Below are 26,682 nucleotides of genomic sequence, written 5' to 3' on the forward strand. Positions count from 1 at the left end.
ACTTCGTTGGCTCATTGGTATGGAATCCTGGGCTATGGGACACCAGAGCTCTTTTCAGGTAATGTTAAGTATCTCACAAAACTACAAATCCCCAAATTCCATAGCACTGAGCTATGTCAGTTAAAGTGGTGTCAAACTGCTTTATTTCTGCTAAACGAGCCAAAATGTGTCCTTCTCCTCCTGCTTCTCTCTTGAACTGTTTCAAAATTCAAGAATTGATAGGAAGGGCTCACAGGGAGAGAATGATATGATCTTCTCATATGATGGAGCCAGTCCAGGATCGTCTTTAGAACTGATTATAAACACTGCGAAGCATCACCTGATCAGCAATGATGAAAGATAAACATATAAGCTGTTGCAATTGACTTCATCTCTTTTTCTTAAAGGAACTGCATGAGAGTCAAAGGGCCACAAATTTTTCTTTCATATTTTTTTCAAAAAGGCATTCCTTTGTTCCTCGTTTATTTTGTTTTTCTTTAAGACAGATCTTAAAGAGACTTTCATCTCTGCACTGTCTTCCTTTCCGTTCTTCCTAGCAGGCCTCAATTATACAAGCCATTTCCGACTGCCTTGCCCACTGAGAAAGACTGGCCTGCCGCTGCATAACTTCAGAGAGGAATCCTTTGGAACTGTGCTGGGTCAGTAGCCAAAAGACAAGGTCAAAAGATATGTTCAGCTTCCCCCTCCATGCAAGCCTCCTCAACTTTTCTTGTGCCAGGGCTGCATCTCTTGGAAATGTTCATTATAACCACTGTTGTTAGAAAGCTTCACATAACATTTCTTTTTAACAGAAGAGCCAGTAATATTCCTTTATTAAAAACCATTTTTATTTTTCCCTTGGCCCCAGATGTATCCTTCCCTGTCACCAGTCCTATATTGATGTAGTCCAAGATATTGCTGGAAAACGTTACTGGTTTTAAAAAAAAGTTTAAACCAAAAAAACAAGGTTTTGGAGTTGTTGTGTCTTCCTTTTTTTCCTCAGTCCTGCTTTAAAGCCCTAAATAATAATAATAATAATAATAATAATAATAATAATAATAATAATAATAGAAATTCCACTGTAAGGGTGGATCCAAATTTATCCCTTTCTAATTCTATCTTATTCAAGGTGATGGGAGCCTAGTTCTTATCTTTGGCAGTTATCTCCTTCATTCCTTCCTTCTGGCTCTTACTCTATTTCTGAACTAAACTAATAGATATGGCTTGTTCATTAAGGTTTCCCACCCACCGGACCAAACCAGTAATTCATAGGTTTTATACCAGGAGTTAGGATATATTGTGAGATTATGTGACTCACTGGAAAAGATGGTAATACTTGATAAAGTGAAATGCAATAGGAAAAAAAGAAGATCCCATTCAGGTGGATAGATTCTAATCAAGGAAGCTGCAGCCCTGAGTTTGCAAGACCTGAGCAGAGTGGTTAATAACAGGGTGACCTGGAGGCCTTTCATTCAAAGGATCTCCATAAATTGAAGTCACTTGACAGCAAATAATAGCAACAACTAGCAGCAATAAGGCTATTTCCCCCCACCCCCGAAAATCACCTTTGCCATAAAAAACCTTGTTTGTGCAATATGTTGTTGTTGTGCTTTCAAATCATTTGACTTGAAAGCACAACAACAAGATCAGCCCAAGTTACTACTTGGCTGGGACTGCCATTGAATACCAGATACTGTAAGCTATATTTCAGAGGAAGGAACTGGGAAAACCATCTCTGAGTTTGCTTAAGAAAACCCTATGAAATTCATGGGGTCGACAGGTTACTTGAAAGTAGGTGCGCGTGCACACAGAACATACTAGTTGGAACTAACATTGGATTTAACCTAAAGTGAGCTGAAATAAAAGAAAAAGAAAAGAGACTACCAAAATAAATAGACAAAGCAAACGACTGTTGTGGTTGTGTGCCTTCAAGTCATTTCCAACTTATGGTGACCCATGAGGTTTTCTTGGCAAGATTTCTTCAGAGGAGTTTTGCCATTGCCTTCTTCTGAGGCTGAGAGAGTGTGACTTGCCTAAGGTCACCCAGTGGGTTTCATGGCCAAACTGGGAATCGAACCCTGATCTCCAGAGTCGTAGTCCAGCACTCAACCCTCTACACCACACTGGCTTGCCTTGTTCAGCTTTAAATGTACAGTAATGAAACTGCTTGCATTGTTGAAGATACTGTGTTTCACACCTGCTTGTGCCTTTTAATGATCTTTGCCACTGGAGCTGCTTGTTGGTGCTGCAAAGTGCATAATATATAAATTTCATCAGGCCTTCAGAATGTCATTAAAATACTCCTTTCTATTCAAGCCTAATTTTATTTCCCCAAAGCTAAACACCTGAACTTGATGAGATTTTAATTGCAGGCCTAATTCTGCCTATCTAACCTAACCATCTCCCTCAGGAATGATGGAGATGGGTAGAAGCTCAGCCGTAGTGTCATGTGCATTGCATGCAAATGATCCAACATCATTCCTTGGTGTTTTCAGGTAGGGCTGGGAAAGGATCTCTTCTGAAATCCTGGAGAGCTGCTGGCTGCTGTGGACATATACTTTCCAACACCTCACAGATGAAAACCAGGACACATATGGCCTTCCCCACTCCATTACCTTCTCTTTTTCTGTCATGTCTTTTTTAGATCTGAGGCCATGACAATGGCAGTTTTTGGTTTTTTTAAGATAACCTGGAGGCGTCAAACTGTCAAATTAACAACTGGAGAAGAGTGCTTGGACAGCCAGTTTTATAAAAAAAATAATTTTTGAAATTCTTTTGAAATGTTCTTTAGAAACATGACATCTTAAGCATTCACTTTAACCACATGAAACTATGTACATGTAAATACATTTACACTGTGCTTATGGTATTGAAATTTAAAGGTATAGTTTTAATTTTGCTAGATGTTTGTGTCACAACTACTGCCTTTACATTCAGCCATATATGGGAATTATGAGTTATGAGTAACATTAGTACAAAAAACATTACTAAGGATTCTGTATGGTGTGATATGGGAGGAGGTTGATTGGGGAGGAGTGTGTTACTGCATGGGGTGATGCCAATCCTAATGACGCCACTGGTCCTGCACATTAAGGGGGGGGGGAGCTTGGTTTAAGTAACAAAAATGTGTGTGTGTGTGTTTTAAACCTGTTTTCCCCCAGTCCTCGTTTTCATGAAAGTATTAAAGCAAACAGCAGGTTTGATGTGTGTGGTAGCTGATGCTAATGAGTTAGCAATGGCTGATGTGCACCCTCACTTTGAAACGGGCAATAGGCGAAGGAAGTTCTGTCCTCTGGCCACATCTGCTAACAGCTTTGTGGAAAGGCACCTTGAAGCTTTAAAGCTATTGCTGCCATTCACAGGGTTTGATGTTTTGCCATTTGAAAGCTGCAAAAGAGATAGAGACAGGCAGCTCTGATATTCCCTGATGAACACCAGAAAAAGCGCACTGGAATGAGTTGTGGCAGCCACTCCCAAGCCATAAGCTATAACTGCTCCAGATATGGCATCAGGGCTATGAGAACAGACAGGCACTTTGAAGGCAGCTTGCTCAGGGCATCTTTTTCCCATCTTGATGTGCCCTGGGCCCTGATGAGATGTGAGCGGGGGTCTCCCCAGACATGACATTTTGACACACTGTGAGTATCGGTGTGCGTTTGCCACAAGAAAGCCAAGTGTAAGAAGGTCAAAGCACAAGAGTAGCTTTACCACCACTGACAGCAGCAGCAGTTAATTGTCAGACAGAGGCACAGAGCATCTCCAGAGGCCATCAAGAACCTCTCTATGCTATTTATCTTCTTTTATTAACTGGAGTTCATCCAGGATGAAAGTCATGGTGAAGAAGAGGGAGAAAGTGTGACCCTTTCTTTGTTTTTAAAGGCTACAAAGACATGTGTCAATGGCTCCAGAACAGACCATTCTTGCCTTGTTTTCTTAACTAACTTTTTTTTTTAATCTTTGATTCCTAGTATGGGGAGAAAATGGAGACAGGCCAAAATAAAACTGCTTTGGGACACTTTGGAGGTGTGCTGTTTAAATGATGCGTGCGTCCTAAGAGGTCAGTAGCCATGCCAAAGCCACGCTCCACAGCTTTGGCACAGCTTCTGGCCTCTTAGGGTGCATGCATCATTTGAACAGCATACCTCCAAAGTGACCCGAAGCAGCTTTATTTTGGCCTGTCTGTACAGGCCCATAAACACACAGAAAAATACCGTATGTACTCGGCTATAAGTCAACCTCATGTAAAAGTGGAGGGCGGGTTTAGGGCCAAATTTATGGATTTTGAAATAAACCATGGATAAGTTGAGAGTAAAACCTGGGATCTAAAGGATGAAGCAAAGAACTTTAAACATTCCAGGAGGTGTAACTGTTTGTGCTCACTCTCCTGCCATGCACAGGTGTTCCATGTGGTCATAAAAGGCAGCTACAGCAAAGAAGTAACCTATATATGTAAGGCAACTTAAAGTCGCTGAAAGTTTTCCAAAGCATTTAGAAAAGGTCTGAACCCACAATTAATACTTTTTGTTTCAGCTCAGTTGACGCTTTAACGTTGTTTGCCAGCTTTGCTGATTTGAGAGCTGTGTTCTTTCTTTGTAATTCTACTCTGTCCTGCCTCAGGTACCTGTGTTTTTTGCCGAAAACAAGAGGCAATAGTCTGACCTGCTACCAGTAATTCCAGAAATGAGGATCTACCATTTTGTCTTCATCCCAAAAGGGACTTCTAGATACCATGTGGTGCATTCACACCTACCAATGCTATCATTGCCTGGCCTGATAAAGAGTTTTGGAGTTCCCAATAGCTTTTGCACTATTGTAGAATTATAGCCAGTTCTGATATAGCTGTTGGTTATCTGTGAAACATAGAATGGGCTTTCCAATTATAAGCGGCCTCGTAAGAGGGTTTTGAAACATTTGTAATCTACAGCTTTATGATTCATTTGAACAAGAATCTCTTTTGTTGTGTTGTTAGCTGTTCTCAAGTTGGCCCTGACTCATGGAGACCCTATAGATGAGACATCTCCAAGACCCCCTGTCTGCCACTGCTCTGCTTGGGTCCTGTACATTCATACCCATGGCATCCCTGGTTGAGTCCATCCACCTGGTGGGCAGTCTTCTTCTCTTTCTAATATTTTCTCTACCTTCTGTAGCATTATCTTCCCTGATAATTATTATTTATAATAATTATTTATTATTTATTATTATCATCTTTTCTAGTGAGTCATCCCTTCTCATGATGTGGCCAAAGTACAACGACCTCAGTTTTGTCATTTTGGCTTCCAGGGATAGTTGAGACTTAATCTGTTTAAGGACCCATTTATTTGTCTTTTTGGTTATCCATGGTATCCTCAGCATTTTTCTCAAGCACTACATCACCAATGAGTTTTCTTTCTGTTTGACTTTCTCCACTGTCCAGCTTTCACACCTGTACATGGTGATGGAGACTATGGCGCGTTACAAATGGCCATAAGGGACATCCTCAGGACGTCCTAGTTTTTAAAAGGGGCGTCACTTCTTGACGCCCCCAAGCCTAATACGTCCTGAGGACGTACAAGATGGTGGCGCCCCATCTACATGGGGGGCCGCCATGATGGCTTCACAAACGTGCCACCTCCAAATGAGGCTGCGCGGACGTGACACTATCGCGCCGCGCAAGGGTGCTTAGAGTGCCCTTTACGCAGCGCAAGAAGGAGCTCCATTTTGGCGCTCCTTCTTGGCTTTGCGTCGCTGGGCGCAGCCTTCAGACGGCTGCGCCAGTGACACGGAGGAGAAAGGGGCCAAGCGGCCCCTTTCTCCTCCGTGCCGCCGCGGGGTGTCCTTGGGGCTTGAAGCCCCAAGGACACCCCTTTCCAGGCTGCGGGGAAGGGGCCTTTTGCCACTTCCCTGCAGCCCAGAAAGCGGCGGATCGGGGCCTCAGCGGCTGCCACTCTGGCCACTGAGGTCCCGATACACCGGGGAAAAGGGCGGGTACAGGCTGCTGCTTTTCGGCGGTCTGTAACCCACCCCAAATGGCTTGACAATTCTAACTTAGATGCTCAGTTGTATATCTCTACACTTTAGTATTTTATCTACCATAGTTCTTTCAGGGCTATCCTTCCCATTCCTGCAATCTCTGTTTTGATCAGTGTTTGATTCAAGGTACACGAAATCTTTTAACTATTTCATTTTCCTCATCATCTCATATGAATTTATATAAATCCTCCATGGTCATTATTTTTGTTTGTTTTTTATGTTCATTTTCTTGCTTGACCTTCCTTAGTAATTGTTCCAAGTCTATGATGTTTTCTGCTAATAGTATGTGTCCTCTGCATATCTTAAATTGTTGATATTCCTTCCTCCTGTCTTCACTCCTCCTCCTTCTGAGTCCAAACCTGCTCTTTGTATGATATTTTCTGTGTATAACTTGAATAGGTAGGGTGATAGAATGTAGCTTTGCCTCCTTTACCCACCAGTGTATGGTAGTAACCTTTAGGAATGGGCAGCATGAGCCTTTAGCCTGAAACAATTATGTAGGTAGCACAATTTCCAGCTTTCTTCTGGGACTTGGTAATAATGTCTTGGCATTTTAATATGTAGTGTTTATTACTCCAAAACTGCTTTCCTGCAAATCATTTTGGTCAATTAAATTCCCCTCGTTTCTTGAAAAACAAGCTACCAGACTGTCTCCAGACAATCTTCTTTCTTAAAGGACTTTTCTCTTTCATGCGACAGTTCTCAACTCACTAATGACACATGGACAGAAACAATTTAAAACTTCTTCTAATGATCACCTTTATTTTGATTTGGTGGGGTGTTAACATACTTCAGAGCAATAGCTGGCTGTGCTTGGGGTAGGTAAAACAATTCTTAAAATACTTCTTGCAGTGAATGAATGAAAACAACAACTGTGTATTAACTAATGAATTATCATTAGAGATAGAGCATAAAATATTTGATGGTGTCCTATGATAAGAACATTTGGAATCTTTCTCCTAAATGAAATGTAAAACATTGCAGGAGAAGAATTTCTGCGAGATCCTGAGAAAAGCATAATAGCATTAGATTAAAACAGGGGTAGGCAACCTTTTTGAGCTGGGGGCCAGGTTGCTGTCCCTCAGACAACTGGGGGGCCGAAGCCAAAAAATAAACAATTAAATATTTTTTTTAAAAAAATTAAATAAATAAATAAATAAAATATAAAAACAATTCCTACATACACTGCACACATCATATTTTGAAGTAAAAACCAAGCCAGTCATTATACAACTGCTCTCTTTTTTCTTTTCTCTTTTCTGCAGCCTTGCAGTTCTGCAAAAGCAAACCTCCTCCCGCCTCTTCTGCACACAAGACTTTATTAGGAAGGAAATGGTTTGAAAAATTAACTACTACTACTTTCCTTTCCCCCCCCCCCTTGGGCATGTCACACTCTCTCAGCCTCAGAGGATAGTAATGGCATCCTCACCCCCTCTGAAGAAAACTGCCCAGAAAAACCCCACAGAAGCCATAACAACTTGGAAGGCACACACAGCAACTAACCCAAACTTTGCCCGGGGGGAGGCAAGTCACACTCTCTCAGCCTCAAGGGAAGGCAGTGGCAAACCACCACCACCACTGGAAAAACTGCAAAGGATCGTTTCATAATAAGTCAGGAAAACGACTTGAAGGCACACGACAACAACCACACCTCCCAGCCCTTGTATTTTGAAGGCAAAGGGGGGGGCACAGATGGCAGAAATGGACTTCCTTTTCTGGCCAAACACCCCCCCCCCCCCAAAATACACACACACACAATTCCAAAACACACACTAAGCACATTTGGGCATTTCACATGGCTTTACTTAACATGGCAATCTCTTGCATATTTAATCAGAGGCTTATTGCAGAACCAAACTCTTTGGGTTTCACACTGAACATGGTTTAACATGGCTATGCATATATTGAACATGTCCAGGTGGTATCACAAGAAGTGGATTTGCTGTTTCAGTTTCGTGCCCAACTTACTTTCTCAGAAGTGTGTACTTGGTCAAAGGACTTTGGTTTTTCTTCACTGCACATGAGTTTGTAAAAATCACAGCAATTTACATTGGCCTTGCCTCAGAGGCTTGCTGATATCAATATCACCATTAAAGAACCAAAAACACACAGAAAAGGCACTTTGGAAAGTCACACTCTCTCGGCTTCTGAAACAGTGCCTGCATGCCTCTGAAGCTGACTCATATCATCATCATCATCATCATCACACTATCATTGTCAAAACAAGGGAGACTTGTTAGCATTAAAAGCACCAAAATAAAAATTAAAAAAACCCCTTGTAGCCAGAGGCCTCTGGCCACTCACCACTTCCTCCTCTTCCTCCTCCTCCTCCTCCTGTTCCCCCCTCCTCCATGCCCTGCACCAGCCTGGGGGCGAGGCGGGGGAGGCCTGGGAGGGTGGCGTTCGCCGGCAGCCCCAGAGCCTCTCCCTGCCCTGTGGTAAGGCTGAGGCCTCCCCACAGGGTGGGGAGGAGGAGGAGGCCGCCAGCGGCCGCCGGGGGACAGCAATCGGTGGCAGGGCCAGGCTGGGGCTGGTCCCACGGTCTCCGCAGGCCAGATCCGGCCCACGGGCCGTACGTTGCTGACCCCTGGATTAAAATATTGGTAGGGAGCTTGCCATAAAATACCAACATTGAAATGTTTATTGAAATGACATTTTCTAGACAAATTCATACCAAATAAAGAAAGCCAATAGAATAGAAGCACTATTATATACAGCTGCATTTTTCTGGCTATCCAATTAAGAAAGAACTGGACATCTCCCTTATACTATTAAAGTAACAGGTCTGTGCTTTTGTAAAGATGGAGTTTCTAGAAGGAAAAGAGTAACAGGAAAATATATTCAAATGTTACTTTTCAAAGTTACTTTCCAAAGTGAATTTCTAACAAAAGTAGAAGGATATTCCTAAATTAAATAGGAGAATTACAATAATTGCAATGTGGAAATGTTATTCCACTAATGTACACATGTGGTACTTTGGAAGGCTGATTGATTTAATGCATATATCACCGTTCTCCCAATGTAAGAGTCAAGGCAGCTAACAGCCTCTTAAAACAAAGTACAACTTTTTTTAAAAAAACCTCATTAAAACAAAGGTTCCAAACCACAATTCTGTTTAACAAATACAAGTTCAAAACAGTTTAAAGAACATGTGTAGATCATAACAAAATACAGACACAGCACACTCTATTAAAAGCTCCATCTTCTGCAACAAGTTAAAAACCAAAGACCTGTCTAAGTAAAAAGGTGTTTACCGGCTGGTGGAAAGGCAGCCTGAGTGGGGCGGGCAACTGAACTTCGCATGGAAGGGAGTTTCACAACTTGGGAGCAGCCACCAAGAAGGTTCTCTCTCATGTCCTAACCAAATGCACCTTTGACAGTGGCAGGGTGGACAGAAAGCACTTCTTCACACATCTTAAAACTTGAGCAGGCTCGTATCCAGCTGTAGTTGCAGTTGTTCCAGGCCAACCAAAAGGTTGTGGGCGTGGGACAGTTCAGATAAAATCTGGATTCAAAATAACTATTTTGGTCCTCCAGAACAGAAAAGGCCTTTTCAATTACTGTTCCTTCCAAATTCCCTTATTCTATACAATAGGAAGCACAGGGATGAAGCAACAAGTAACTGACTCCAACAGATTTAATTCTCAGATAAAGGGAGCAGATAAATGTCTATCGATAAAGCTAAAGGGGTGTTTGGGGATGGTAATATTTTAGGAAGGTCTTGGACATACTTTAATATTGTGTCTCTTGTTTATAGGTGTATTTCAGCCCAGTCTGCGTGGTGGCCAGCCGTGAAGGCCATGATTGACATGTGAATTCTTTAGGATGTTTTCCTGCTGGAAAAGCTGAGGCCATCAAAGAGAATATTGTTGGGACTTGTCCAAGAGAAGAAGGTGCTGTTACTTAGGAAAGCTTCACAGCTACCATGGCTAGCAAAAGAAAGTCAACAACTCCATGTATGGTACGAGCATCTGAAACCATGGAGCAAGAAGATTCTAAGGACAGTGATGCAGCAGAGTCAGCTCTTACTTCAGAGAAAGACTCGGGAGATGATTTGGCTGCTGGTAAGGAGACCTCTGAAAATGACTGTGAGGTGATTGAAGGAAAGTCTTCCCCAGCCAATCCATCAAGGAAACCCCTTGGTGGTTATGAATGTAAGTACTGCCCCTACTCCACTCAGAATCTGACTGACTTCACAGAGCACATAGATACACAACACCCCAATGTGATCCTCAACCCCCTCTACGTATGTGCCGAATGTAACTTTACAACCAAAAAATATGATCTCTTATCTGAGCACAACACAAAGCTCCATCCAGGAGAAAACAACTTCAAGTTGAAGCTACTCAAGCTGGACAATCAGACTGTCCTAGAGCAGTCCATTGAGGTAACAAACACCTCATTTGCACCTGAACCCACCAGCATGAGTGGTACAAACAAAACAACACCAGCTGGAAAGCTGAAAGCTGAGGCAAAGAAAATTTCTATAGACAACCATTTGGATAGGCTTTCCCATCTTATTACAAAAACTACTGAGCCAATCACTTGTATTAATGGGGCAGAGCTTTTCCAGGATATACTGGCTCATGTGATGCCCTCTGTACAGCTCCCACCAAATATCAATCTTGTTCCCAAAGTCCCTGTACCACTGAATATTACCAAATACAATTCTGCACTGGACACTAACACAACTATGATCAACTCCTTCAACAAATTTCCCTACCCGACACAGGCCGAGTTGTCATGGCTAACAGCAGCTTCCAAACACCCAGAGGAACAGATCCGAATTTGGTTTGCTATCCAGCGCTTGAAGCATGGCATCAGCTGGTCTCCAGAAGAGGTTGAAGAGGCAAGGAAGAAGATGTTCAATGGAACCATTCAGGCAGCACCTCAGACCATCACTGTTGTGCCAGCTCATGTCACTGCTGCCAAAATGCCACAACCGCTCATCCAAACAGCAGTGCCTTGTCAGATACTCAGTCAGACTGGCTTGGTTTTGACACAGGTATCCAATGGATCAAATGTTTCACCAGTTACTCTGGCTGCTGCTGCCAATCAAGGTCAGAAACGGAGCACACAGAACCAGCTGGCTGTTCCAGAAGCCAAGCGTCCACATGTTGTCTCTGCAGAAGTCTCCTCCAAACAGAACGCCCCTGCTGCTCCTACAAGCACAACTACAATATCATCATCAACAGCATCAAATGACCGCAAAAAGACTAAGGGACAGATAGCAGCCCTAAAGGCCAGTTTTATCATTAGCCAGTTTCCTGACAATGCTGAAATTTATAGGCTGATAGAAATCACAGGTCTCTCTAGAAGTGAGATCAAGAAGTGGTTCAGTGATCACCGATATCGATGTCAAAGAGGGATTGTCAACATCACAAATGAATCCATACCCAAGGACCAGACAGTAATTGCTGCTGCAAGACAGGGGCGTAACTACAGTACTTACTCAGACTTCACTTTCCAGAAGTTCAAAGGAAAAACCCAAGAACAATTTAAGATTTTGGAAGAAAGTTTCCTTAAAAGCTCTTTTCCAACACCCAATGAGATAGAAAGACTCAGGAGTGAAGCCAAGATGAGTAGAAGAGAGGTTGAAACCTGGTTCAATGAGCGAAGAAAGGTCAGGGATAATATGGAACAAGCTGTCTTGGACTCAATGGGATCAAACAAAAAGAATAAAGATCAAAGTACTTCCAAGGATACATTAAGTCAAACAGAAAGGTTTAAGATTTCCCAATCACCAACATCTTTGTCCAGGTGTCCTGCTGAATTTGGCACAAGTAGCCAGGAACAGGTCCACTTACTGAAGAGTATGTTTGCACGAACTCAATGGCCGTCTCCACAGGAGTACGATGAGTTGGCAGCTCAGACAGGACTCACTAGGACTGAAATCGTTCGCTGGTTCAAGGAGAATAGGAGCTTTCTACGAACTGGGAAATTAAAATGGTTGGATCAATACCAGCAGCAATGTGTAATTGATGGATATGACAAGACAAAGGAACCAGCACCCAGTGACAGTATGATGAAAAGTACTGATGCACTTCAACAGCCTAAGAAAGAACGTCAAAAGCTAGGAAAACATAATATAGAAGACATGGAGAAATCAGAATGCAGTGATAAAGATAGTCAAGGCAACAATGATAACAAGGATGATTGGGTCGAAGTGACCATAGACGATGAGGATTATGAGGATGAGGATGCTTCAGACTGTGTGGACAGTTGGAATCAACCTGCACCTGAAAGCAAGGCTGATATTGATTCAGAAAATATGTCCAGTGATAACTCACACACCTAACAGGTAATAATGCTGATAATTTGCTTGCTTTTAACCTAATTTAGAACTTGGTCCTTCTTTTCTGTGTATTACCTTATTCATCATTCTGTTTTTAATTACCAAAACATTTTGAAGGAAAATATCTTCTTTAGAAGAAGTAGCCCATACAATTTCCTGGGAAGAGATTTATTTTTCTTCTTCGTGGACCTAGCTTTTGAGATTGAGTGGCGAGAGAATGATTGTGGGGAGTGTCTCAGTGTCATGTACAAATAACTTCTTTGGGGATTTTGGACTAATGATAGGAGACTTTTCCTAAAGGGATGAGAGAAAAGGAGACTTACAAAAACTGTAGGATTCCTGAATGTTGTAATGGCCTTTCCAGACAATGTACCTGGTGAGTCTATGAAATTGAGAGATGGAAAGGGCTACTGTTGACACAACTGCATGCAAGGATGTAGTGTAATATCTCTTGGTGTACAATATACGCCATGAAACAGGTTAGTTACGTCACAGAGCAGGTATGTGAGGTGATTAGCAAGGACTCTTTCATACCCTCCAACTGTCCCAATTCGATAGGACCGGTCTCAGCTAATCATCTATTATCCCACTTTTTCACCATCTTTTAAAATGCCCCATTTCCCCCTGCTTCACCTGCTGCAAACCAAGCTCAAAGTGCAAAAATATTTTGTACTCATTAACGCAGCAGGGAGGAAAAGAGGAGAGGGAGCAGGTTCTTGCTTTTCCCTGTGGGCTTAGGCCAAAGCAAACTGCTGCACCATCTCCTAGCTTGTGTGTTCTTCCTCATTAATAACTTTCACCATACTGTATTTACCACACTCTCATAAAATCATAACAGTTGGAAGAGACCATAAGGGCCATTTAGTTCAACCCTCTGCCATGCCAGAATGCATAATTAAAACACTTCTGATAGATGGCCCTACAGCCTCTGTTTAAAAATCTCCAAAGAAGAAGACTCCACCACACTGTGGCAGCATTCCACTGTCAAACAGTTCTTACTATCAGGAATTTCTTCCCATAGTTTAGGTTGATTCTCTTTTTTTGTAGCTTGAATCCATTGCTCCATGTTCTGTTCTCTGGACCACCAGAACACAAGCTTGTTCCATCTCAAATAAGACATCCTTTCAGATATTTGAACATGGCTATCATGTCATCTCTTAACCTTCTCTTCTCTAGGCTAAGCATACCCAGCTCCCTAAGCCGGTTCTCACAGGGCATGGTTTCCAGACCTTTCACCATTTTGGTCATCATCCTCTGGACACATTCCAGCTTGTCAATATCCTTCTTGAATTGTGGTGCCCAGAACTGGACACAGTATTCCAGGTGAGGTCTGACCAAAACAGAATAAGAGTGGTGCTATTACTTCACTCAGTCTAGACACTACATTCCTTTTGATGCAGCCTAGAATTCTAATGGCTTTTTTAGCTGCCACATCACACTGTTGATTCATGTTCATCTTATGGTCTACTAAGACTTTTGTATACTCCCCCAAATATGAATTCTTCCCTCTCTTAATGAAATTTTCCTGAAGCCCTCAAATTTCTAGCACCTCAGAGTCAGGCACTGAAAATCATTCACACTGCAAACTCATACAGTGGGTCCTTGGTATCCAGCAGGGTTTGGTTCCAGGTCCCCCTGTGGATACCAAAATGGGTGGAAGCTCAAGTCCTATTATATACAATGGTGGACTAAAATGGCATCTCTTATATAAAATGGCAAAATCAAGTCTTGTTTCTTGGGATTTTTTTGGGGGGTGGTGGTGGTTCAAGCCATGGATGGTTGAATCTTTGGGTGCAGAATCCATGGATGTGGGATGCGAACTGTATTTGGAATGTACCCATTTCCCTAGCAATTCTTCTTGCCCCTTTCCTTTGGATGCCTAGATAGTGTTTCTAAATGCTAAACAGTTGGAAACAGAAAGAAAATTCCATTGAAAGGGCACTATACTTAGATGCAATAATTATTTAGACATTATACAGAATTCTTAGTCAGATATTATATTCCTGTTGATGCAGCCTAGAATCACATTGGCTTTTTTACCTGCCACTTCATAATGTTGGCTGAAGTTCAGCTTGAGGTCTAGTATCAGATCCCTTTCATATATACTGTTGTCAAGCCAAGTGCACCCATCCTATATCTGGGCATTTCCTTTTTAATGCCCAAGTGCAATACCTTACGTTTCTCCCTGTTGAAATTCATTTTGTTAATTTTGGCCCATCTCTCTAATCTGTTAAGGTCATTTTGAATTGTGATCATGTCTTCTAGGGTATTAGCTACCCCTCCCAATTTGGTGTCATCTGAAAATTTGATAAGCATGCCTTCTATTCAATCATCCAAGTCATTTACAAAATGTTTCATATCACTGGGCCCAGAACCAAACCCTGGGGCACCCCACTAGTCCCTTCTCTCCAAGATGAAGAGGAGCCCTGGTGAGCATCCTTTGTGTTCGGTCATTGAGATATTGTTACTAATTCACCTGACAGTCACACTGTCTAGCCCACATTTTACTAGCTTGTTTGCAAGAATATCATGGGAGACTTTGTCAAAGGCTTTACTAAAATCAAGATAAGCTATATCCACAGCATTCCCTTCATCTGTCAACTTGTACTCTGTCAAAATAAGAGATAAAGACTAGTCTGGCATGACTTATTTTTGAGAAACCCATGTTGACTTTTAGTGATCATGTTATTCCTTTCGAAGTGCTTACTGACTGTTTGTTTAATGACCTGCTCTAGAAACTTTCCTGGTATTGATGTCAGGCTGACTGGCTGTAATTATTTGGGTCCTCTTTTTCCCCCTTTTTGCAAATGGGGACAACATTTGCCCTCCTCCACTCTACTGGGACTTCTTTCCAGGAATTCTAAAAGATTATAAGGTTCTGAGATTACTTCTGCCAGTTCTTCCAATGCCTGTTATTATCCCCATTGGAACTGTTAGCAATTGAGCCTTCACTATCTCGTTTTTAAGAAACTCCCATCCATTATGAACTTTCATCTCTTTTAGCATTCCTGACCACAGGATCACACCCAGCATTTCCCTAAGTTTATTGAAATCATCTTTCTTAAACTCTGGCTTTCATGTCTGACTATGCTTGACTTCCCCTTTCTGCTGTATAACAAACTCCAGAACATGGTCATTCCCACATAAGAATCCTGCCACTTGCATCCCATTAACCAGATCATTCCTGATGGTTAGGATCAGATCAAAAATAGCTGATCCGCTTGTTGCCTCCACCACCTTGTGACAATGAAATTGTCTGCAAGGCAAGTAAGGAATCGGTTAGGCATTATATCATATTTGCTTTGAAGTGCTAAGAGTTCAGTTTCATCCTGTTAATTTCCTATTCTCCATGCATTAGTGTAGAGACATCTAGGACCATGGGCCATTCAACCTCTTTGCTAAAGGGGTCTTTCCTCCCACTGTTGGGTTCTTGTGCAATTTGCCTTGTTCTCTGTATATAACATTTGTGCTATTACTTCCAGCACTTGATGAACTTCTTCTCACAAGAATATTGTCTTCCTCCTTCACACATCTCAGTCTAAGCCCTCCTGATCAGATTTATGAGCCTCTTAGCAAAAATATTCCTGCCAAGTATTGTGAGGTGCAACCTATCACTTGCCAAACGTTCCTCTCCAAAAACAGCAGACCATGGAGCAAGAAGCCAAATCATTCCCAGTGGCCCCATCCATATTGTTGATATTTGGGTGATGAATCTTGCCAGTGATTTTGGTCCGGTGGCAAATGGATGAAGATGTCAGCTATCTCTCCAACACAGGAACAGAGCGAAGCTCCAAACACAAGCTTTCGGTTTCCTTGGAAGAATGTCTGGAGAAACAGCTGCTAGATCAAAGAATCCCTCTCCAGCAGTTCACTCCTAAGAAGGCTTTATTACTTTGTTTCAAATAACACAAGCTAATCAACACTATACAAAAAACTCTTACCAACCATCACAGCACACTATCTCAAACTCCCACAATCCCATAGCACAGCGTTTTTGCTTATATACAGAATTACCATGAGGCGACCACTAAGCCCAGCCTCTTCCTATACAAGTTGCTATGCACCATAGACACCAATCCCTCTTCAGACTGAAGACATAGCATATTTACATTTAGTCCAGCTCAGTTGACCTTGAGCATCCGGCTGCTCAATTTAGGCTTCTGCAACCACTGCCACATCTGAACATTTTCACCTTCAATACATTAACACATATAGCCAATTGTTCACTTACACTTTTATCTCTCTTCCTGAACCATATTCTTTAATCTGTGCATAGATTTTCCTCTCTGATAGGTTGGAGAGTAATAATAATAATAATTATTATTTATTTATTTATTTATTTATTTATAGCCCACCTTTTCCTTGAAGGAATCAAGGTGGGTTACAAGGCAAAGGAAAAACAATTAAAATACTATGCTATATTATTTCAATAAGTAATAGAAACATACAAAGGATTTTACGGAATAATTGAAAACTAGTTAAGGTTTGAAAGGGTAAGTAGAATTATGTTTGTAAAGATGTGAGGACGAAGTAGGCAAGGAATGTTTGGGAAAAACAATTGCCTACCTCCACCCTTTCCATTCTAAATTTGCAAAAGAACAACATTATGTAAACCAAGAAGCTTTGGATTCACTCAATTTGTAAACTTTAATGATGTGAAAAGGAATCAGTAAGAACACTTGGAATGGTGTCCAAATGCAAGAGTTGTACTGTGAATCTTCAGGTTTTCCCTGACTCACAATTGTAGAAACCTCCTCTTAACAAAGTAAAGAATATTGGAACAACTGCTAAGAACTCAATTCCACATTTGGGTTCATGTTAGTTGTGTGGGAAAAAATGCACACTCTGAAACATTTAGCTACTCTGATCTCTGATTCATAGAACCTATTCGTGTGCGGGTTCTGTTAAAAGCAAGGGAGTCAAAAACAGTGGGTGGTGGTGTCAGATCTAAAGTTGGGTATATCTTTTGTAATCTCATTACCCTTTAAGATAAAAATCCACTAGCCTTATTGGTGCCAGAAGAGAGCAGAAAATGCACAGGATTTCATTACCAATTACTTGTTTAGCTCCAGGCAGAAAGTCCAGTGAAGTAAAATATTTTGTCTTGGTGTTTTCAGACCAGATTTAACTTTCCTAGAATCCAACTCCCAGAATCAAAGGACAAAGAGAAAAGTGAAGTTGAGGAACTGTATGAACAGAAAAATGTCAACAGTACAACAGAAAACTGGCAATTGTTTGTCCCCTTTGCGTCCTGGTTGGCGAATTATAGTTTTAGACGATTCCGCTCCCTCCTCCTGGTCCTCTGGCCACACCATGACATGCTTTATGATGTATACAGCCACTGCTTTCTCCTCTTCATTTCTGGAATTCTTGGAACAACTTTTGGGCTCAGGATCCACAGGAACCTGGTGATCTCCACTGCACGAACCAGAGGTTGAGGCCTCGGAGGCAGGCGCCAGGACCGAAGTAGGGAGCAAAGCTGAAGTCAGATCAGGAGCTGGAGCCATGGCCATGGCAGGGACCTGCTGGATAGACCGGTTGTATCTCGCCATTAGCCAGTGAATATAGGCTGCCAATAATAAGAACCCTCCAAATACAATCGTCAGGAAGCTGCAAGCTGCATCATCTAGGCCCAGGACCTCTTTTAACAATTTTGAAAGCACAGCCATTGGATTTTCAGGCCTCCTCTCTCTCTTCCAGGCACCCAAAACATTCATTGTTGTGAATTGTTGAGTACATTCATTGTTGTGCTTATCATGCAGGAGTGAGGAACACAAGGACTATTTTGCTTCTGCTGATTGGCGGGTTCTGGGAGCTAGAGTCCCCCAAAATAACTTTTCCAAGCTCTTCTTTTCTGTTTTTCTGGAGATCCTTGATGTTTCCATTCATATTTCAACTCTGCTTAATGCCAAAAACAAATTCATGCAATCTAGTGGGAAAGCACAAAACAGTGGAATCAAGCAGGTCTCCAGCATGTGTAATAGTATCCAGTCATGCTTGTAGGACATGATCCAGCATAGTGGTTTGTGTGTTGGATTATGAATCTGGGTGCCAGGGTTTGAGTTCCTGCTCAACCATGAAACCCACTGGGTGGCCTTGGGCATGTCATGTGCTCTCAGCCTCAGGAAAAGGCTGTGGCAACCTCTGAACAAATCTGGTGAAGAAAAACTCATGATAGGTTCATCTTAGGGTCACCATAAATTGGAAATTACTTGAAGGCACACAACACACACACACACACACAAGCTTCTTTGTCTCTGTAGGGTCAGAATCATCCAACTCACCAGATGTTGTAGGACTGCAGCTTCCAACATTCCTCGCCTTGGCTTTTCATTGAGTCAATCCATGTGCTATCTTGTCTCCCTCATTTCCTATTGTTTCCCAGTAGATATAGGTGCCATCACCATGAAAGCCCTGCTATTTATTTACATAATTTTATTCATTTAATAAGCAGTGTGTGTCTAAAAATTTAGAATATTGAGTTATTCTTTTTTTAAGAAAACAATTTTTTTTAAAGTTCTGGTTAAAGGTCCTGCTTTTTTGATACTTACTTTTTTCTGAAATAAACATATTCCATGCAATTTTCTGTTTCACAGACATATCATTCAGCTTTCTAGACATCAGTCAACCCCTGTGATCTTGGGAGTACACCATCACCAACAGTGGAATCAAGCAAGGCTTTTGGAGAAAGGATATCAAAGTATTGACTCCAGAATCGGAAGTCATGGTGGAGAAAAGACAACCCTGTGGAGTGTCACAACAAGTTTTATGGTGCCAAAGTCCTATTAAGGGATGTTTTAAAAAGGGCCCTTGTATATATGTTTTCTGAGTACCCTTTCTAGCTGGTGCTTAGTGTCACTGCATCCTCAAGATCACAGTTTGGTTTATATGTTTTCTGAAGAATTAGTAACTACTTCATGTAGAAACACCTTGGCTTGCTTCATCCATGTGTAATGATAAACTACTGTCCTCAAGCAGAGTTTGTCCATCTCAACATTATACTGAATCCATCTTGGGTTGGGTTGATTGCTCCTCTGGTGTTCTTAAGAGCCGTTTTCTGGATAGGTTTTGTTCTTCTGCATGCAGAAAAGCCTCTGAGGCACTGGGACAGCATATTGGTTAACACTTGCTATAACTCGCCATATGCCAAAACATCTGGACTGTGGAACTCGGGAGATGTTAATAAGACACTGCCTTTACTTGTTCCAAGCAACTTTCTTTTTCTATTTCTAATGTACCATCTAAAAACAAGACTTTCCAATGGCGGACTCAAGCTTCTTTATAAGTGAACTCATTTGTATTTCTTCGTTGGTGCAGAGACAGAGAAACACTTATTTTTGTCAGCATAGATGCTGTAGTGCACAAGACAGTTTCTTAAACCTTTGCCAATAGATTTTTAGCTTTTTTTTCCCTAGGTCCCTCCAATTGCACTCTTGCTCTTCGACTAACTGCTGAAAGGAGAGGGATAAAAACTGAGGGATGAAATCTTGTGTTGGAGAAATGTTTTCAAAGGCAACTTCACTGTGGTCCATTTTCACCCCACGTGAGCTGCACAAACAATGTTAGGGAGTTTGAATTAAAGAAAAGTTTTATACATTTTTGCTTCTTTGTTGTAACTCGGTAAAACATAGACGTAATTTTTTTTTGTAAGCTTTGTCCCTTGTGTCACTCTTTGGGGGGGGAGTTGTATCTTGCATGGTACACTAGAAACACCTCACTGTTAGATAGTAGAGACCACAAAACTTACACTTGTATATTAACAAATCAGCGACCAAGATCCTGCATCATATCATCGTCATCACTATGATGAAAGAATTCTGTCATTGTAGTTATGACTGACAGTGCTCCCCACAACCTACCTTCACAGCCTGGTAATATCTTCACAGTGTCAGTGCTGGAGATCAGGGTGCTGAAAGATGGCATCCACAGCACACTCCTACTCATGGGGTACCTTGAGAACAGGCAGCTAAACATACCCCTTGGGGTTCTGCCACAACTGCTTGTTCCAAAGCACTGTGAAACCAGGAGGACCTCAGTCTCCAGTGCCTTGGAAATTCTTCAGCCAGTGTACTAGCAGGCTGGAGCTACAATATCACTAAGCCTGTCTTATGATACCGTAACTATTGAACAACATCATCATCATTCATTTACCATTATTAATTTACATATCACCAGCGTACCAGCTAACATGTATTATTTAACAGATGCCATGCATACAAAATAGAGGTCAAACAAATTGTGCAGTATAATGAATTATTTTAATTGTCAAGTTATTAAAGCTTTGGTGTTAGCAATGCTCACAAAGTAACATTGACCACATTAAGAAATCTGACGTGCAGTATATTCTATACTATGGCCTAAACTTATGCATACTTGGCTACCTAATAGAGGCACTAAGGAACTCTCTTGGTGAGTTGTGAAGATGGATATTAGGGCAATGGCAAGAGTGTCCCAATGTACTTTGGGTTCTACTGATGTTCATGAGCATTTCTAGCCAGAGTCCTGATGTGCATCAGTCCCTTTGCAGGCTCCCCTATGTAGTAACGTAACAGGAGCTCCTTGCTGAATACAGACATTGGAAAACTACTCAATTCTGTTTCCCACAGACATAAGTCTACTTAAGACATAAATCTCCAAGTGAATTTCAGCTTCTCTTCCCTACAGAGGCAAACTCTGCTCTTTGCTCACAGTATTTATTTGCCACTCTGTTTCAAGGAAACAGAAATCCTTCCGCTTCCACTATCTGGATCTATATGTTAAAATTACTTTAGTACAGAACTGAAAAACCTGTTCCCTTCCCAGAGCCATTGGATTCTAACTCCCAACAGCCTGAACACGCTTGGACAATGGTCCGAATGAGGAGAACTGGAGTCCAATCATGTCTGGAGGATTACAGGTTCCCCACAGCTGTTTTAATAGGGCTGCAAAAACAGTGGAAGTTTTAGGGATCCGAAAAACCTCCAGTAGTATTTTGTTCTATCAACTTCATGTAAGAATTCATACCTCTTGGGAACTTAATGATACACAGTTCCTCATCCTATATGGAGCTCAGAAACAGCAAGGAAATGGATAGCCAGTTATCATCATTGCTGTAGTCCAGGGGTAGGCAAATGCAGCTTTCCAGATGTTGTTGGACTGCAGTTCCTAGCATTCTTCACCACTGACTATGCTGAGTAGGACTCATCAACAACATGGGAAGCTGAACTTTACCCACTGCTACCCTGGTGCTATGTATTTTTAATTTGTAAGCTGCTTTGTGTCCCAGTTTTTGGGTGGGGAAGTGGGATATAAATAAATATCATCATCAGATACCTTCTGCGGTGCCAGGCAAGCCATTCCTCATCAAATCCTACCAGACCAATGTAGTTTTTGGCTGAAAAGCAGGGTATAAATTATTATTATTATTCAAGCTACCCACTTTATGTGTTTACAATAATCCCTATTGTCTCTTTATTCAATGGAGAAACCAAGCTGGGAATAAGCATTTCTGCTAGCTGGTTCCTGGGTCTGTTCCCAGTCCATGACTGACAAAAGACTTCCCCAGTCAGGAAGTCTATTGCCTAGTTATAGGGGACTTACTTCATTAGGGGACTTAAAAGTTTTTCATCACATCTGTAGTTTTCAAAGAGGTAATCATGCCTGTGGCAGCTTAAAAGCTAGCAAATTTATTTTGTCATGACCCCTTGAAACCTCATGGCTATAATAAATTGGCTAGTCTTTAAGAGCCTTTATTTGATCACTCACAAGTGCACTGATTTTAATCCATATTTTTAATGCTAATGCTAGCCTTTGTTTCCTCATTCATGGCACACACCAAATATTACTTTTCCTTGATTTCAAGCAGCCCTGGTGAATCTGTTCAAAGGTCCATCTCAGGTAAAGTGGGCAGCTTTAGGAGGTCCAAGGTCTAATTTCACCACAAACTCCCATTAATTCCCATTTTTTGAAATTTGGCAGCAGAATTCCAAAAGCTCTTTAAAACAATCAGGAAACATTTGTTTTAATGATTGTTTTCTGCTGTCGACAATAAACCTCACAAAACCCTGTAAACCTTTTCTGTTTGTTTGAAAGCTTTTGGTAAATGGAATATGACTTGATGCTTCTGGGAAACCTATAAGCAGAGCATGAAAGACAACAATTTGTCATTCACTAAGAATGCATGCAAGGAAATTTTTAACATACAAGATTTAATGTAAGAAATGGAACATTATAGCACTAAGGTTTATTAGGCAGGGTTTTTTTCCCCACCTCAGTTCTGTGACTGACAGCTGGTATAGCATTAAAAGGACTTTTGTTGTTTGTTCAAGTCATTTCTGACTTATAGCAACCCTAATAAACTCTACCATGGGGTTTTCTTAGCAAAGTTTCTTCAGAGGCTGAGTGTGACTTGTCTTGATACCCAGCCAAGCTGGGTATCAAGCGCTGGTCTCCAGTCACAGTCCAACACTCAAACCACTTGCACCATGCTACAGCAAGTACCCGATTTAAATCTCCTCTCAATTATAGACTCCCAGTGCATCAGGTTAGGTGTTATTTCTACTGCAAGCTATGGGATGACTCTTATGTGTGGCACACACAGGAGTATCACAGTGTTTAAAGGCCCTTTGTACACTTGCAACTCCCACCTATGAAGCACCTAACATCCTCCTTTGCAATCTATCTGCTTGGGGATTGCATTTTGAACTTTTAAATGCTGCTACTTCTGCAGCATCAGGAGGGGTTTTCCCTACTCCAATAATGTCTAATGAATGTTAGATGAGAAGCATGCAGTCCCCTAGATTTTGAGGCTACAATTCCCATCAGCCCCAGCCAACTCTAATATAGGATGAGGGATTATGGCAGCTGTGGTTCAAAACCTCTACAGTTCCTCGACTCTCCCTGGAAGCCAAGATGATCAATCTGAGACTGTCATACTTTAGCCACATCATGAGAAGGCATGACTCATTAGGGGGAAAAAAGTAATGCTAGGAAAGGTAAAAAATAACTAGGAGAGGAAGGCTAGATTCAATTAGGGGAGGTCACAGCCCTGAGTCTGAAAGACCTGAGCAGAACAGTGGAGGATAGGGGGTCTTGCAGATGTCTCAGCCATAGGGTCACCATGGTTTGAGGGCAGCTAACAAGAACAATAACAGGGCACTTTGGGAAATTTTGCCTTACAGAATCCAGTGTTTATTAGCCCAGTAATACTGTAGTACCTCACTGCACTGCTATAATGGTTTAGTAACATCATCACCATCTTAGTTTTCCCAAGACTGGATTCAAGGAACTTCCACAGATCATATCTAAAAGGCTATAAAAATATTCACAAATAATCTGTTTACTAATACAAACTAATAGTTTTACCAGTCATCAGAAAACATCCACTCATTTTGTAGCCCAGAGTTCTTTGGTCAGACTTTCTTTGCAAGCTGAAGCACATTAAATGAAAGGCTTTATAAGTCCAAAAACAAATACCAATCCAATTTACTGTTTTAACAACTTTAATTTAAAACTTTTGCCAAAAAAAAAAATAAAAAAAAGAATTTGGTTACAAAAAAGAAGGGTTCTCTATACAAAAGAACAGAAGTACCCATTTCACAATAAAATCTGCCATTATCTGTCAGGCTGAGAATGGAAAGGGTGCTCCAGGTGAGCCAAGAAAAGCCAGGGTAAAGATTCAGAAACCAACAGTGAATTTTTAACATCCAGGAAAGGCACATGGCAACACCATCATCATCAGAATGATGTAAATCACTGTTCTGAATGCACCAACTGCACGTTATGAAAAAAGGAGACGTCCCATAAGACATTAGTTTCATGTGCAAAGGCATTCCAAGAGCCATATCCAGCTTTGAAAATTACAGAGCATGGTATTCCGCAGAAATGAACTACTGCAAAAAATACCATTTTCAATACATGCTGTATCATGTAAGTCTCATGAGCATTATTATATGCCCTTCCTGAACATTTGAAGATGATTTAATGTTAACAGTTGAGTGAGATAGAACCAACGTTCGTTCTTTTACTTCTCAATGTATTTTCAGACAGAATCTATTCCTTTTACACATGTATTATATCACCTTCCTGCAGAATAAGGAGTATGGGTTGCTATAGCAGTTCTCATTGCTACAGAACCACATTGTTGTTTTTGTATGCCTTCAAGTAATTTCTAACTTATGGTGTCCCTAAAGCGTCATCATGGGATCTTCTTGATGTTTTTTTCTGAGAGGGTCTGGGACTGTCTGAAGCTGAGAGGGTGCATCTTGCCCAAAGTCAACCCAGTGGGTTTTTATGCTCAAGCAGGGAATCAAACCTTGATCTCCAGAACCATAGTACAACATTCAAACCACTACACCAGTGGTTTTTGAAATTACAGTTCATTAAAACAATACTCAACTTGGCTGCTTGGCACTGCTACAAGGAAAAGGAATTTTTTTTTTGCCTTTTTGCCACCATTCTCAAATGAGGAACCATTCATATAAGCTTAAGAGTCACCCTGTGATCTTTTTTTGTGGTGTAAAATTGAGAGGCCTCTTATTCACATGCTATTCAGTTCTAACGCTTAGATAGGCTAAAACAAAGTATCACATTCCTTAAATTAAGGCCAAAACTTCACCATTTAGGAGTATTGCTATATTTCAGAAGAACCAGTGTTCCAAGACAGAAGATCAGATTTCCCATTTGAAAAAAGCTAGTATGCCAGGAAGAAATGGTTCTAATCTAGCCTATCCTGGCTCTTTAAAAATAACATGGAAATATGTTCAGCCTTATCATTCCTGCCAATATTTGTTCACATGCCTGTATTATATGCTTTTTTCTGAATGTACAGGACAGCTCTATAGCAATGGCTTTCCTAACACATTTAGGAATTGAACAGAGCAACCAGTATTGCAGTGATTAATTTATCCTGGAGTACACAACAAGGTGAATCCAGATCTTAAAAGCATTCCTTCACTTCACAATGAGTTCCTGCTTTTAAAAAAAAAAAGCTTGGCTTGGGCAAAATGGAACGTTGGACTTACCTGAGAGACGTCCCTTTACAGCAGAGAAGGTACGAGCATCCTGACTTCGGGTGGCTCCGCCCACTGGCTCCTGGTAGGCAGGTAGGAAACAAGAACAAAAGAAATGACCGGGCCCTGGCCCCCTCGCCCTTGTGGGCGGAGCTACCCAGGAACCCCAGTCGCTTTTAAGCGGAGAGACAAAGTATAAAAGTGGTCTTGAAAAGCCGCCCACCCGCGCCAGTAGGCAGAGCAGGGTGGGGAGGATGCTCGTACCTTCTCTGCTGTAAAGGGACGTCTCTCAGGTAAGTCCAACGTTCCATTTAGCAGCAGAGAAGGAGCCGAGCATCCTGACTTCGGGATTTAGAAAAGCAGACCAGATACTAGGGAGGGTTGACTGGCGCGGAGGGCGGATCCGATACCACATGTTGTAACACCCTCCGGCCAAAGGCCGCCTCCGACGATTGGAAGAGATCCAGTTTATAGTGTCTGGTGAAGGTCGACGGAGACTTCCAAGTGGCCGCTCTGCAGATTTCAGCCAACGGAGCGTTGGTGGTCAGGGCCGCGGAGGTAGCCGCACTTCTCGTCGAGTGAGCGGTGATGTCCGTTGGTGGTTGTAGTTTGAGTGACTTGTAGCACTGGACGATACACTGTTTGATCCACCTTGCTAAGGTAGGGCGTGACACTTTTTTGCCCTTGGAGTTAGGTCGGAAGGATACAAATAGTGACTCCGATCTCCTGAAGGTGGCTGTTCTCTTGAGGTATATTTTTATGGCTCTGCGAACATCGAGGGTATGCCAGCACTTTTCAAGGTCTTCCCTGGGACGGGGGCAGAAGGACGGGAGGACTATATCCTGGGAGGTGTGGAAGACCGAATTGACTTTAGGGATAAAGGTTGGGTCAGGTCTGAGGAGAATAGAGTCCGGCCTGATGATGCACAGTTCTTTGCGGACGGATAGGGCACCAATTTCGGACACGCGCCTTGCTGATGTGAGTGCCGTCAGTAACAGTGTCTTGAGGGTCAGGAACTTGAGGGGTACCTCCCTCAGTGGCTCGAAAGGCGGGATGGTCAAGGCCTTGAGGACTTTATGCAGGTCCCAGGACGGGAATCGATGTTTGGTTGGGGGCGCCTTGTTGGCAACCCCCTTGAGTAGCCTGCGGATATGGGGGTGTCGGGATATCCTGGCTGCGTCGTCATGGGGCAAAATGGAGGTGATGGCTGCCACTTGTCTCTTGATGGTGTTGGGTCGCAGGCCCTGGAGGAAGCCATCCTGCAAGAACTGGAGTAGTGTCGGGACAGAGATCTTGATGAAGTCCTTGTTCTTGACCTTGCACCACCTCCTGAATGTCCTAAAGGTGTATTCGTAGATTCTATTTGTAGATTGGCGTCTCGAAGCGAGAATGGAGTCAACCACTTCCGGG

At 42.0% G+C, this 26,682-nt stretch overlaps 1 protein-coding gene across 7 annotated transcripts in view; it reads left to right on the plus strand.

Annotated features, from left to right (window-relative positions):
* Positions 1 to 19,879, plus strand: part of ZHX2 (zinc fingers and homeoboxes 2) — a 37,423-nt gene extending 17,544 nt beyond the window's left edge. For 5 of the 7 annotated variants that reach the window (XM_042464156.1, XM_042464159.1, XM_042464162.1 and 2 more), the window contains 2 exons: positions 9,746 to 12,289; positions 18,880 to 19,879. In XM_042464156.1, coding sequence (XP_042320090.1) covers positions 9,914 to 12,286 — 2,373 coding nt within the window. In that variant the 5' untranslated portion in view covers positions 9,746 to 9,913 and the 3' untranslated portion in view covers positions 12,287 to 12,289; positions 18,880 to 19,879. The other 2 variants (XM_042464160.1, XM_042464163.1) reach the window with 2 other exon arrangements.
* Positions 19,880 to 26,682: the final 6,803 nt, after the last annotated feature.

This window comes from Sceloporus undulatus, chromosome 4 (assembly GCF_019175285.1).
Source record: "Sceloporus undulatus isolate JIND9_A2432 ecotype Alabama chromosome 4, SceUnd_v1.1, whole genome shotgun sequence".
Lineage (NCBI taxonomy): Eukaryota > Metazoa > Chordata > Lepidosauria > Squamata > Phrynosomatidae > Sceloporus > Sceloporus undulatus.